At 40.0% G+C, this 13,293-nt stretch overlaps 1 protein-coding gene and 1 long non-coding RNA gene across 2 annotated transcripts in view; one reads left to right on the top strand and one right to left on the bottom strand.

Moving 5' to 3' along the window:
• The window catches only part of LOC115948118, a 13,284-nt gene extending 13,074 nt beyond the window's left edge, over nt 1-210 (bottom strand). The window contains exon 1 of the long non-coding RNA XR_004081963.1: nt 124-210. This is a non-coding gene — a long non-coding RNA (uncharacterized LOC115948118). The remainder of the gene's footprint in view (nt 1-123) is intronic.
• Nucleotides 211-1,316: 1,106 nt separating this feature from the next.
• Nucleotides 1,317-12,024, top strand: NTPCR (nucleoside-triphosphatase, cancer-related). The gene is made up of 5 exons (XM_031058763.1): nt 1,317-1,341; nt 2,199-2,361; nt 3,438-3,540; nt 6,224-6,433; nt 10,781-12,024. Exons 1-5 carry the CDS (start codon nt 1,317-1,319, stop codon nt 10,847-10,849), a joined length of 570 nt encoding a protein of 189 aa, XP_030914623.1. The 3' UTR covers nt 10,850-12,024.
• Nucleotides 12,025-13,293: the final 1,269 nt, after the last annotated feature.

Genomic DNA, 13,293 nt, shown 5'->3' with positions numbered 1-13,293 from the left:
GCAGCCGGGCCCGGCACCGCCCGAGGTTCCGCGGCTGCGGGCCCAGAGCTCCAGCCCCCTCCTCCGCCTGGTCGAAGTCAGAGCTGTTGCACTAATTAGTTTGTTCCTAATAAACTAATTTACCTCTCCATCCGGTCCTCCAAGGCATGCACTTTTCCAGGCGCTGGTGCTTTGTCCCTGGCTTCTGCCCTGGAGTTAAGTGTTGGGGGGAAAAACACCACCTCCTGGACAAGTAATCCTGCTTCAGTATAAACTGCAGCGATTAATAATTTCGGAGAGCTCATCTTTCCGGCAACTTAATTGTAGTGATTTAGCACTTCCAGCCTCAGTGAAGTGCAGCTGTAGGTAATAACTGGTCGCGGATGGGCAGGCTTTGGTTGAAGCAGTGAAGTAGTATGCCATGGTAAGGGAATCTGATTATTGTGGAGGCTGAGTGGGACATTGTATGAGGGTCAAACTCTACGATTGATAAAGAAATTAACCAGTTATTATTATTGCAGAGTTTTCCTTTGTGCTGTGGGAGTAAAGCATTCTCCTTTTTGTGAACATCTTGCAGATGCCTGTCTTGACTGGAATTAATTTAAAATGCTGCTGTTGGGCTGAGATAGGAATACATTCCACCCATTTCACATTGGCTTTCCAGCCATCTGAATAAGGGCAGCCTTTCAGGAGATGCAGAGGTTAGGGCTGCTTAGGTCTTGTCTTTTCATTTACCTGAAATTGGATGTACTGTTTTGATTAGCCAAATGCCTAACTTCAAGCTTCCTTAAACTTAGTTTGAATCACTAGCTTGTTTGGCAGTTTACTGAATGAATGTAAAAAAATTAGAGATAGCAAATCCACTTAGCAAAATTAGTATAAATTCACTTACAAGAGACAAGGCCTTGAAAAGATGTTAGGATGCCACATTTGTAATTTTTTTTGTTGTTCAACTGCCAGGAAGCCCTCTTCTTCAAATTTGAAAAGTTTGCTTAGGCATTTGACTACATGCCTTTGAAGCCACAGAATATTTTGTCATTGGTGTTGACTGTTAGGAAAGCAGTTCCTAAATTAGAAATTTGGTGTGTGCATGTTTAAATTATTTCTGTTGTCATTTTTAGACATCTCATGTTTGGTCTGTGTTCCTTATCTCCAGGAATTTGAAGGTTTATTCTGCAGGATTATTTTCTATCATCTGAACTATTTAAAGCTGTGTTCAAAAATAAAGTGATAGCCCTAAATTTTGTGAGAGGCAATAAAGATGAGTTTAAAAGGAGATCACTGGGGGATGTACTTGTACTATGGCAGAGGAGAAAAACTAAAAGGATGTCTGGAACATGGCCAGTGTTCACATTGTAAAAGGTGCATCAGACTGTGCAAGGAGATACCAGGTGGCAAGAGTTTAAGGACCTGTCTTAGAGTAAGAAAATGAAATTATAGGGTCAGAAGATAATGTCAAAAGGGACTTGAGGAAGTTTAAAGGAGTGTCAGCTATCAGGCCTGACCAGGTTGCTTTAGGTTTTATCCAGTCATGTCTTGAAAACATTAAAGTATGTATTTGTGAAGACTGCACAGTCTTTCTGGGCAACCTCATTCATGGCTTCATTGGCCTCACTATAAACAAACTTTTCTCTGTATCTAGTCAAAATGTCTCTTGATTCTGTTACCAGAAGGAAAAATTTTCTGTTGTTGGGATTTTGTAAGGATTTGGTATCTCAGGGACATTGAGTGCTTCTGATTTCTAGGACATCAGTGGAAGAAGTGTGTCCTTTGTGCCAGTTAGGCATCTGGTAATGGCAGTCAGCTTTGACCTTTTGATCTAAAAAGGGGGTGAACTTAGCTCTGATCTTAAAAGTGGTGAATATCAGTGGTAGAAAGGGAGACTCATCAGTCAGTCTTCCAGCAAGCTTGGATATCAGTTTTGTGCCACCTGCCTTGTGGTAAGTTTTGTGGCCTGCTCATGCATCATCTAAGCTAACAAATTCGTTGGTAGCCTGGGATATTTGTACCAATCTGTTGTGAAACTTTACAGCGTCAGTACAGCGTGAATGTTAAAAGATACTTCTGTTCTTTCCTACCATGTAGAAAAAGTAATTTGCAACCTTCAAAAGTAATCAATGTTCCTGCCGAACTGAATCATTACTGTGGCATTTAAAAAATGGGCTTTTAGTGCAGAAGAAGATTAATGCTGTGTGCTTTTTCCCATTCTTTATTTTTAGGGGTTGGAAAGACTACTTTGATCCAGAAAGTCACTCAAGCTCTAAAATCCTCAGGGGTTCCCATTGATGGATTTTACACACAGGAAGTTAGAGAAGGTGGCAGGAGAACAGGATTTGATGTTGTCACTCTGTCTGGAAACCGAGGACCTTTATCTAGAGTCAGGTATTGAAGTTTTAATAACTGTAAGCAGCTTATTGTTTTATGTGTCTGCTCCAGTCCTTTGGACTGGAGCATGTTAAATGCTCCTCCAGAAGGTATTTCCAGCACACATGGCTTTCAGGGTCAAGTTCTTTGCTTGGTTTTTGTGTCTTGGCTGATACCTTTATTGTATATATAGGCAGTGTCTGTTGCACAGTGAAATATTGAAAATGTGCTGGGCAGGGGTGTTCTCCCTTACTGGCTATTTTACACCAGATAGAGGAAACAGTGCTGAGGCCACATCCCTTTGGGATGCAGTTAAGTAGCTTATTGTGGGCAGGGAGAAAGATTCTTGTGTTTCCACGAGCTGATTTATGGAGACAGAAGTGGAAAATGAAAAGGGAAATTGCATATAGCATTGTTTTAAAAAACATTTGACTGGTCCACAAAAGTCGTCTGAATTTTAAGAAAAAAAGGATTTCAGAGCTCCAGAGAGGGGCCTCTGAAGTGCAGAATGCCTCACACTCTCTCCTGATTCACTAGGCTTAGATTTTCATACTTAGTGCAAAACTTGGCCTATGTCCAGTGTGACCTTAGCATCTCATTCACACAGAGTTGATGTGAAAATAATTTGCACTCTGCTAATAACGGAAGTGCACCTAGCACAGTGTGGTACAGCGCATGCAAAGTGAGCATTTTTCCAAGATTAAGGGTTGTGCAGCCCATACTGAGATGCTGCAGCTGCTATGATGCTGTCTGTAGTGTCACATAACAAAATTCAAAGATCTGAACTGCAGACATGAGTTTTGATTTCAGTGTAAATGTACCTGCTGACTTTTAAATGCCATTGTCCTTCTATACACTGTTGAAATTTGAGCTTGCATAGTTGTGAAGGATGCATAATGGTATATTTGTTTTCTGATAGCAAGCTATCTGCAGTATGACTTACTGCATGGTTTAGAATTTCTTTCCCTTACTCCTTAGGAAGAATTAAGGGGATTTGATTTATTTGGATAACTTCCTATAAATTCACTTGAAATGAGTTTTGTGAATTCTCACTAAACTCAGTACTTTGAAGGAATTGTGTATCTCTTTTTCAGTCCCAGTTCTGACTCTTCTGCTTCAAGACGTGAATACCGGGTTGGACAATATGTTGTAGACCTTGTTTCATTTGAGCAGTTGGTTCTACCTATGCTGAGAAATGTGAGTATTTTATACAAGCTGCTGATTAATGTATGCTTTATGATAGTCAGTGTTATTGAAAGGCCCTTTTACACAGCTAGTTTTTGATACTAATTAATGGCCTGTTACTTGGGTAGATCTAGTTCTGATGTAAGTCAGTCAGGAAGCTGGAGGGGCAAATCTGGCTTGTTCTCTTGTCATTTTTGTGGTGTTGGAGAGATTGCAGTCCTGTGAGCAGGACCTCCTTGACCTGAAGAGGCAGCAGATAGGAAATTTCTTCCTATGTCACTGTTTCGTACTGGAAAGCAAACAAAATGCACAAGTGGCTTACCACAGAGAACTGGATGGAATCGGTGGGTCTAAGAAAAAGGCTTTTGCTGCTGCTCTTCTTTACAGACTTTTTCCCCTCTCTTCCTCTGATTTCCATCTTCCAAGAGTAGAAGCATTTGTTTCTTGAATCCAGTGAGTATTTTTGATTACCATTGTATAAATACCTGCAGACTGATAATGCCAGCCTGATTATTTGGGATGTAGCCTGCTGCACAAGGAGTGCTCTGGCTGTGACAAGACTTCCCACACAATCTTTTTGCTATCCTTTTGCTAATATTATGTCACTGCTTTTTTTCTTCTCCTACCTCTCTCTCACTCCAACCTTTCCCCTCTCCAAAATTAAACAAGAACAGATTTGACTTCGGCAATAGCATACCACAGACAGTGTGCAGTAGCTGCTGAACTGTACTACTAAAAAAATCCTGTTGTGATTTTTCTATACTGCCAAAGCTCAAGGGGACAAGGAAGAAGGGATTTTTTGGTGAACTTAAAACAAAAAGCCCAAAGAGGTGCAAGGAGCAAAAATGAGATTGAGGATCTGATTCTTGTTTTTGTCAAATAACATTGAAGTCTGAAAGTGGGAAAGCAAGGATGTTGGGGTAAGGGAGAAGGGAGGTAATAAAAAATGGGACAACTTTTATATGTTAAATTTCACTGTAACCATATTTATGATGCTAGTAAATAGGAAGATAGTTTATTTAAAAATACTTCATTAAGCCAGTGCTGTACTGTTACCACTGAAATCCAGGAGAGATCTTCCTAGAAAAGTGTTAGCAGTGTTGAATTTTTTCCATTACTTATAAAGCTTTCTGCAAGTACAAGAAAGTGAAGAGAAGAACTGGGGCCAGCAGAGTCACACAGTGCATGTGCCCATGCTCATAGAAAGTGCTGCTTATCAGTTTTGTGGGAATGTGGTCACGCATAAAGATAACCCAAAATGGAAGAGGAGAGTGAGGAAGATGAGAGAACTGAAACAAGGAGAGACAAATGAAGAATGAGGGTAGCAGCGTCATAGGTATGTTCTGGTTTGATGAGAGAGTAGCACAGAATGGACGCATGCCCATTGAGGCTTGAGGACAAATTCAACTCTTAAGGCTTTCTTCACTCCAGTGAGAAAAGGCTAGATCCTACAATGGAAGATCTCTCTGGTTCTGTAAATTTTATCAGGCAGGACAGATAGTTTTTTCAGGTTTTTTTTCAAAGCAAAATACTCTCTTCCTCAATATGTGACCTAGTGACTTGTATTGGCTTTTTGGCTCACTGATCTATGAAAGGATTTTTAGATAAAACAACTACTCAGTAGGGACTTAGCTTGAAAGGATTTTAGAATGCATGTTATACAGTTCTTTCACTTTCCCAGAAGCAAATACTTTGCCTTCACAAGGGGATATGTTTCGATGTTTTTTTTTTTTTTTTAGTTTCTGTACTGTGTGGCTTGTATTGGTACGTATTCATGGATCTCTAATGGTTTTGAATTGAGTTTATTTTCTCCTCACTTCTACAAGTAATGGAGTAGAGTTCTCAGTCACTTTTACCAAAATAGGGTAGGCAGTGCAGTTGAAGAGTTCCTCTGCTTTGTGAGCTGCCTTCTCCTCAATAGCAATCACCCTTGTTTTCTCCTGGACTTCCCTGCTGCTCCAACTGCCTCCAGCATGGCAGTGCTTAGCACAGCCTTCACTTAATGGAAAAAACAAAGAAGCCTCTAATGTGGTTAACTGTGTCTCTCCTGCTATCCAGTGGCTAGGACTACAGAATAAGGTATATCTCAATGTCTGTCTGCTCTAATGTGAGAGAGGCTTGCAAATGACTTGGTTATTATCCAGACAGCTTTGCAGACAGCCAGTAGCTCTGAGTGAAGTGCTCCATCATCCCAACTACGGGAGGAGAAACTTCCAAATCTGGATTTAATGGAAGTCTTCTTTTTAGATACCTGTTCTGTGTGACTACTGATCACATAATCAGATGTAATCACTACATGCATAGTTTAGTGTGAAGAGTAAAGTTTTTAACAATTGCTGACCCTCAGAGTGATTGAGAGCTGCTGTAGGCAAAGTGCAGTTCTTAATTGTCAAGCAGCTCATATGGGACCATTATGAGTTTCTGCTTTAAAGGAAATCTGATGTTAAGGATATTTCCTATTGTAGTTGGTATTTATACTGTATAGTTGCTTCCATCCTTCTGAAAATCTGTCCTAAAAAAGAAATTACAGATTTATAAGTCTATAATTTTCCAGCAGTATCTTTGACTTCCTGCTCTCTCCTGTGTTACAGTTGAATTTGTTTCTTTTGGAGGCATTTCTTTTGTCAGCATAGAGATTGTCTGTTGCTTGTTCTAAGTTTTGCTGTTTACAGTGTCTTGGTGCACTTTTCTACAGGTAAACCATGGTGGTGACTCAGAGAAAAGAATTTGTGTCATAGATGAGATTGGTAAAATGGAACTCTTCAGCCAGGCTTTTATTCAAGCTGTTCGTCAAATGCTGGCTGGCTCGGGGACTGTGGTGCTTGGAACTATTCCAATACCTAAGGGAAAGCCACTGGATCTTGTTGAAGAAATAAGAAGTAGGAAAGATGTTAAAGTGTTCAATGTGAGTAATATTTAATATCCTTAAAGAGCCTTCTGTTCTAGGTTACTGGTTTATATTTGGCTCTGCTTAAAAACTGTTACTGCCAATTGATAGCTGTGGGTAGCTTGCATGAAATAAGTTTTTTCATTTCCATTTTATTCTTAATGGGCAGGTGTTCACCTTATTAAAAAAAAAATCCCATTTGGCACTAACTGTAGCCGTCTCACACAGCTGGCTTTGCTTGTGTGGGGCTGCAGAAGTAATGCTATAGTTGTTTTAAAAGGTTTCTTTGCTGTAGTATTATTACTGTATAGGTATTCATTATTCCTAAGAGTTAAATCTAGTTCTAAAGTACAATCAGATTTTTAAGCTTATTTTGTTTTTTTCCAGACTGGCTTGCAGAAATATTACCAGTAGTCATATTCAAGGAAAAAAGAAAAGGAAAAAAGCAGCAGTGGAGTTTGCAGGAATGATTTATAGAAGACAGTTGTAAATTGAGTGTATTTTCTCTGGAGTCAGTGAACCAATTTTGGAATTCATTATGTTACTTTTACAGGCATAATTTTCAGAATATTATGGCCTCAGAGTACATTTCTGATCAGGGCAGTTCTCAAAAAACTTACCGCTGCAAAACTTACCCTGTTCCTAGGAGTGCGTGTGTGAGGTTTCCTTAACATCAGTATGTGTCCTCGATGCTTCACAAAAACAAAGGCACCTCTCACTCCTTTGATTTATGTTGTTTCCTGTTCAAAGCTGGCTTAAAAACCTGCAGTGCTCAAAGCTCCTCAGCTTTACTTTAATTGAGGGTCCCATCGTCATCTTCAGTTTCTGGTTTTATATTAAATGCTGATTTAATTAAATGCTAAAGCAACAGTAGGAGGAAGGATGAGAGATTATTCCTTTCCTTGCATAAGCATTCAACTCTCTTCATTCCTTTCAGAGATAAACCCCTAGGTTTTTCCACTACTGAGCTGATACGTGTTTGTAGTCAGGCTGTTGAACAGATATGCACATAAATGTGAATTTTGTATGAGTAGCTTTACAGGGGGAGGATTGGGGAAGAGGGGATGGAGAAGCCTTGCTCAAAGTACCAGTCATTCAGTGCTTGGGTTGCAGTCATGGCAGGACATGGTGCATGCATTTGGTCCTCTTGTGAGAGGAAACGGGGCTGGAAAACAGCATTTGGCTTTTCAAGGAAGTTTTTGAGGCTGCTACTGTCTTGTTTTATCAGGTGATATTCAGAGGGCAGGGGCTACTCAGCCCTTGGTTTTCAGCTTTATCAGTCTGCCGATAAATCTTCCTCTCAAGTACTGACTCCAGCCAGCAAAAGTCTTTCTGTAAATTTCAATGGAGCAGTGTTTTCTCTAGCTAAAAGATCTTCACTAAAACAATGACCCATCCTGTCCACACTGCTGAGATTAGGACGTGCATGTTTCTTTAATGAAATAGACATCTCTGGTGTATCCATTAACCAAAAGCATAGATGTGAAATGTGTGACAGACTGCAGTCATTCCCAGGTGTCGCAGACCTGCTGAGCTGAAGTCTCGTGCAGGAGAGCATCTGTCTCTCCTGCTCCAGTGACACACTGCATGCTCTTTCCCAGCTGGTTCAAATGTGTGCAGGAGCAGGAGCAGAACCTGCCCGTGGAGAGTCAGAGGTGTCAGTAGCTGAAGTGGATACTGGGTCACCAGCTCTTTTCTTCACAGGCTGTGGCATGGGGAAACCTGGAGTGCCGAAGTAGCTCACAGTCAGTAATTTCTTACTAACTTGGATGGTGCCTGCAAGTGTACAGAAATAGGTGGCTATCTTCCAAAAACATTCTGCCTGCTTTGTCACTTAATATGGAGTTAGGCTGCATTCAAATAGCTCATCTCAGTTTTTTCATCCTGCTCCTAGTGTCACCAGGACAGTTCTGAGGAGAGAACAGCTGTTTGGTGTTTTACAGTCCCTTCTGTCTTGAAAGCATATTTTGTTGGTGTAAGTGGGCCCAGATGCCCTAAAAGCAATTCAGCATTTGGTCCTAAATGTTTAATTTATTATGTTTAGGGCACTTAACGATAGGAGCCCTGATATTTAACACATTTGTTTCTGTTGTTACCCAGTTTCATTTTGCTGAGAACTAAACTTTCCAGTGAAACTACAGAGGCTCTTTTTGCACTGCCTGTGTCTGTGTAGTTTTGCAGACATGGTGGCATGAATAGGATCAGGTTATCCTTAGCAGCTGGCAGATACTAATTTTCTCCCATTTTCCCATCTATTAATTTTGCTTGCTTGAAACCCATTAGTGAAGTATGGTTGCATATGGCTATTAAGAAACAAAATAGTTAAATGGATAGGGAGAAGAAAAGGTTCCATTTGAACAGATTGTACATGAGTGGTTTCCTTGACGGTATTTTTAACAGTTAGAGGAAGAAGGCTTTTGTCCTCTATAGTTGCCTGCTTGGAGTCTAGGTGGCAATTTCCTCCAGATTACATAAATGCTTAATATAAGCAGCATCTACAGTTATTTTCAACTCCTTTCTAAAAACATACCCATCTGTTTGTACATTCAGTACAGATACTGGGAGGTTTGTTCTCTCTGGGAAAGCTGCCTGCACAGAATGTCTCCACATCTTAAGAGGAGACTTATATCTATCAAACAGCCTTTGTAAAACAGTTGTGAAAATTTCCTAGCACTTGGCGTTTTCTCTCTGCTGCTCTCACTGGACTTCTGGCATATAGGTATGGAAAAAGGATAGATAAAATGTAGTATTGTTTCTGTTGGCTGTGAAGGAGTGGGAAGAGCTATTGAATTGTACAGAAGGTCCTTTGAAAGTCAGGATATCAGTACACTTGCTGTGAGATTTAGTTTGGCTCATCAGTGTTGTGTATTGTTTACCTCGGGGTCCCAATAGCCTTACTGAAGAGCATTCTTTGTTGTCTTGCTCTCTTTGTTTTTGTGGGGTTTTCTGTTTATCTTATAAAGCTTGGACTGATTCTCAGTAAAAACAGTGACATTTTCAGACAGATCTTCCTTTTCATTACTCTTCTCCCCTGCCCTTTTTTTTTCAGTGTCGCTCTTTCATTAGTCCCATGTTGATCTGCTGTCTTGAATTCAGTGGCGGGTGAGACCACTGTCTGTAGGTCTTACAGTGTTGGTTTACAGCACTTGGATACGATGTGGGTGACTGTAAATAGTGGTAGCTTCTCAGGCCAAATTCCTCAGATAGAACTGTCACCTATTTAACAACAACAGTAATAATAATGGTAATACTTTGTCCTGGTCATTATTGACTGTAGTACTGGAAGAGATACAAGCTCTTGTGCTCACATCCTAAATGCACATACAGGGAGTGCAGTGGAACCTTGCTGGTAGAGTTTTATGCTGTGCATGGTGTTGTGTCTCTTTCCTCATCAAACAGCTTTCCTACAACTTTGTATGAGTGGCCTTACTTATTTTTTCTGCTCATGTGTCTTTGTCTGATTTCTTCCTGCCCTCTCTGCAGGGATCTGAACAATGGGGAAAAATTCTTAGACTTTTTAAAATGAAGCTTTTGCTGATGCTTTACAGTTGCTTGTTACTCCTTTACAATCCCAGTCACCTCCCCAGGTTTTGTTTGAGTGAGTAATGCATGGCACTGTGGGTCACAGGGCTCTGGATCAGGACCCAGTCTGTCAGGAAGGGATAATTTACACACACAGCCCCCAGCTCTGTGTCCCTGGGAGCTGAGCTGACTAGCAAGCACCAGCACTTGCTTGGCAGTTTACAGTCATCTGTATTCACATATGCTGGACTTAAAGCCCAGTATTCCCATGGAGTGGTCAGCCAAAGGCATATCTCACTGTGTTACAGAGCACCCCAGCTTGCTCAAATAGTTTTATTTCTTTTCCAAGGTGTTTCTTTCCTGTAGCAACAAGGTTTCTCAGAGTACAGAGTTATGCTGCTAAGACTGTTTTAATTTTTTTTCTTTGCAGATGTTTTTGACTAGGTCTGTCATCTTAATAAATACAACCCTTTCAAGTAATGAAGGCATAAGAACTCCACTTTATATTAGGAAGGTTAAATTTGGTAGTTCAAAAGGATTTCTAGTAATGACAGAAGTACATGCTGGTTCTTTGAGTGATTCTTGTTAGTTACTCAAGTCCTGAATAATACTGCAAAATACCACGGGCAATTAAATCAAAAGATCACTAAATATTCAATTGCGGCTTTTGTGGGTTTAGCATACTGTGTTCCCAGTAGCAGAAGAAAGCAGGTGTTTGACACTCAACATTCCTGCACTGAAAAAGAAATGCATTGGAATTTCTGCTTTGATTTGTTTTTGAAGTAAACATTTGTATAGAAGCTATTCATGAAATGACATCAGTTTTAATTTCTCTTTCTCTAGGTTAGTAAGGAAAACAGAAACAGCATTTTGCAAGACATCTTGGCAGCTGTGGAATCCTGCAGAAAATGAAGACCTTTTCTGTCCTGTAAACACTAAAGCTTTCATTTCAACAAAACATTACAACATTTTGTGGATGGTTTAGAGTCTGTCCTTCCTGCTTTTGTCCCCTCAAGGCTTTACTGGAGCCTTCAGGGTAAGCAGAGTAAAGCTGGTAATACTCTAAAATGGGATGGCAGGATTGTAATTTATTCAGTTCACTGAATTGAAAAAAAATTGAACAGATGTGTAGCTAACATCCAGTTCTAATCTGGGAGTTTGGAAGTTTAGTGGTCAACTCTGATCCGAGTTAACACATGTGAAAACAACTAACTGTAAAAATCTGTTTGAGATCTTAGTCTTTCTGAGTGTGTTCAGATCAATTCAATATCTGCCTACAGATAATTCAGTATCTGCAACATAGCCCTGGTGCAACAGAACAGAGCCCTGTGCAAAATGTAGATGAGTCCTGCCTGGTTTATGTAGGAGTGTAGCTGTTGGTGACCCAGCTTAGGTGTATTCAGGTGTGCTTTAGCATGGGTGCTGACAAATCAGCAGGTAGAGGGAATAAGCAGATGTGCTCTCTCCTCCTACCCCTAGGCACCCCTCTCTGCAGTTGCAGTATAAGGAGGGTTATCCAGAGTTTCAAGGAAACTTCCTGTAGTCATGAGTGACATTTACAGAATTCCATTTTGGTAGGAAAAATAGCCAAATCTACTCTCTCTTACATGGCCCAGATACTAATTGATAAGAGGTCTGCATTTTGAATTAATTTTCAATTTCCTGATGGCAATCCTGTTCCCACGCCCCCTTACAAATAATATATATAAAAATCGTCGAGTCCATGAAGTTAATGAAATCTTGTGTTTTTCATGCTGAGTTTGTTAAGTCATTATTCATTTAATACTGCATTTGTCTATATTAATTTTACAATCTGTTATGTTTATTGATACTTATGTTTGTTTGGGTTTTTTTTGCCTCATTCAATTCTGTACATGCTTCATAGTGAAATAAGAAGTGTTTGAGAATATTAGACAATGTGTTTCCCTATGAGGAGTGCAAATGTAATCAGCAAAACTGCTGCCAGTTAATCAGTTTTGCATGTTTGAAAACAGAATTCCCTCCCAGGTGCATACTGTTCATTGTAAAATTTATGGTCATCTCTAGCTGAAGAAAGTTGTTAAAAATTCAGTTGTTTCTTAACTCTTTTTTCTGTTCAGTTCAATGACTGTTAATTTGAGCAAACTAATTTAAAGGCACCTTCAAGTATAATTTTATTGATTTATTTCTGTAAAACTGACACCCAGAGTTGTATAGGGCTGGATGGGGACAGGTATTTTTACAGACACCCTGCAGACACCTAGGAGCATAGAGGGAATGTCCTTTTTCTTTCCTGTATGCAAAACAAGGGTCTGGTACAAGCATTGCACCTCCACAGGTGGTGGGAAGTGCATACCATGTTAAATGATGTCATGGGCTCATTCCCTCACTGCCTTGTTAGGACTACCTGTCTGCCCAAATCCATTTAGATGGTAGTACTGTCTTCATCATGTTTGGGGGAAAAGAAAACTCCTCTTAGGGTCTCCACTTGGCAATATACAGCTTGTGGCTGCTATTTGCAAAATAAGGTTGTGCTCTAAAGACACACTAATCCCTTAATTACTTCAGGCATTCTACTCAGACAAAACACCTTCTTAGATGTGGAGGACTTGGGACCAAAGTAAACTTTGTCAGGGCTGTGTGCCATAGGTTTTTGAGCAGGAACCTCTCTGCACCTAAGTGTTAGATGCCCTCCTGTTTCAATGTTAAGTCTTTTAAGCTGGAAAATATGCTGCAAAAGAATAGTTCTTTCAATGATTAAAGAGTTATCCAAAATCTAGCACAGTTTTAGTGGGACTGCTGTTGAGTCTTAAATGAGGAGTGACCTTTAAAACTAAATAAAAAATTGAGAGATTTGACATTTCTCTGGTAGAGGCTGAAGAGAGGAGTTCTGTTAGGAGTCAGTCTTCTGAATTCTGGTTCAGCCAGTATTGCTGAGAGATCACTTAAAGTGGTGTTTATTCCCCATAAAAGTAGATATATTGCCCTGCATGTAGTGCCATGATGCCTACTGTAGTCCCATCATTTAGTACAGTGGGAAGAAAAAAAACCCAAACAATTACAACATGAAGTTTGGGGAACTTTTGATCACTGCCTATAGTACTTTTAATCCATTGTCTCATGGTTTTGTACTGAGGCTAGATAGTCACTAGAAAATGCAGGTGGATTTTTCCTTCTCTGGAACTCTGAGTAAAATATCAGCCCTTTTAAACTAATGCATATTTTTGCTACTGACATCAGTGTATCTTGTTTTCTGCTACCTATCTCAAGATTGGTGAGTGTCATTAATTTGTTGTCCTTTTTTAAGCCCATTTTTCCTCTGAGCTAGAGTGCTTTTCAAGAGAAATAAAGAGAGATTCTGTGATCTGTGTTCAGCA

Source organism: Geospiza fortis, unplaced genomic scaffold (genome assembly GCF_000277835.1).
Source record: "Geospiza fortis unplaced genomic scaffold, GeoFor_1.0 scaffold381, whole genome shotgun sequence".
In the NCBI taxonomy this organism is placed as follows: Eukaryota; Metazoa; Chordata; class Aves; order Passeriformes; family Thraupidae; genus Geospiza; species Geospiza fortis.
Note: the sequence above shows the minus strand (reverse complement) of the source record. Positions and strands in the feature narration are given on the sequence as shown.

Bases quoted from the DNA above. Each gene is read 5' to 3' on its own strand.
- NTPCR (XM_031058763.1), top strand. From the start codon at position 1,317: ATGGCCAGTGTTCACATTGTAAAAG. The intron at 2,362-3,437 runs GTATTGAAGTTT...TCTCTTTTTCAG, and splicing joins GGACCTTTATCTAGAGTCAG to TCCCAGTTCTGACTCTTCTG. The intron at 3,541-6,223 runs GTGAGTATTTTA...ACTTTTCTACAG, and splicing joins TTCTACCTATGCTGAGAAAT to GTAAACCATGGTGGTGACTC.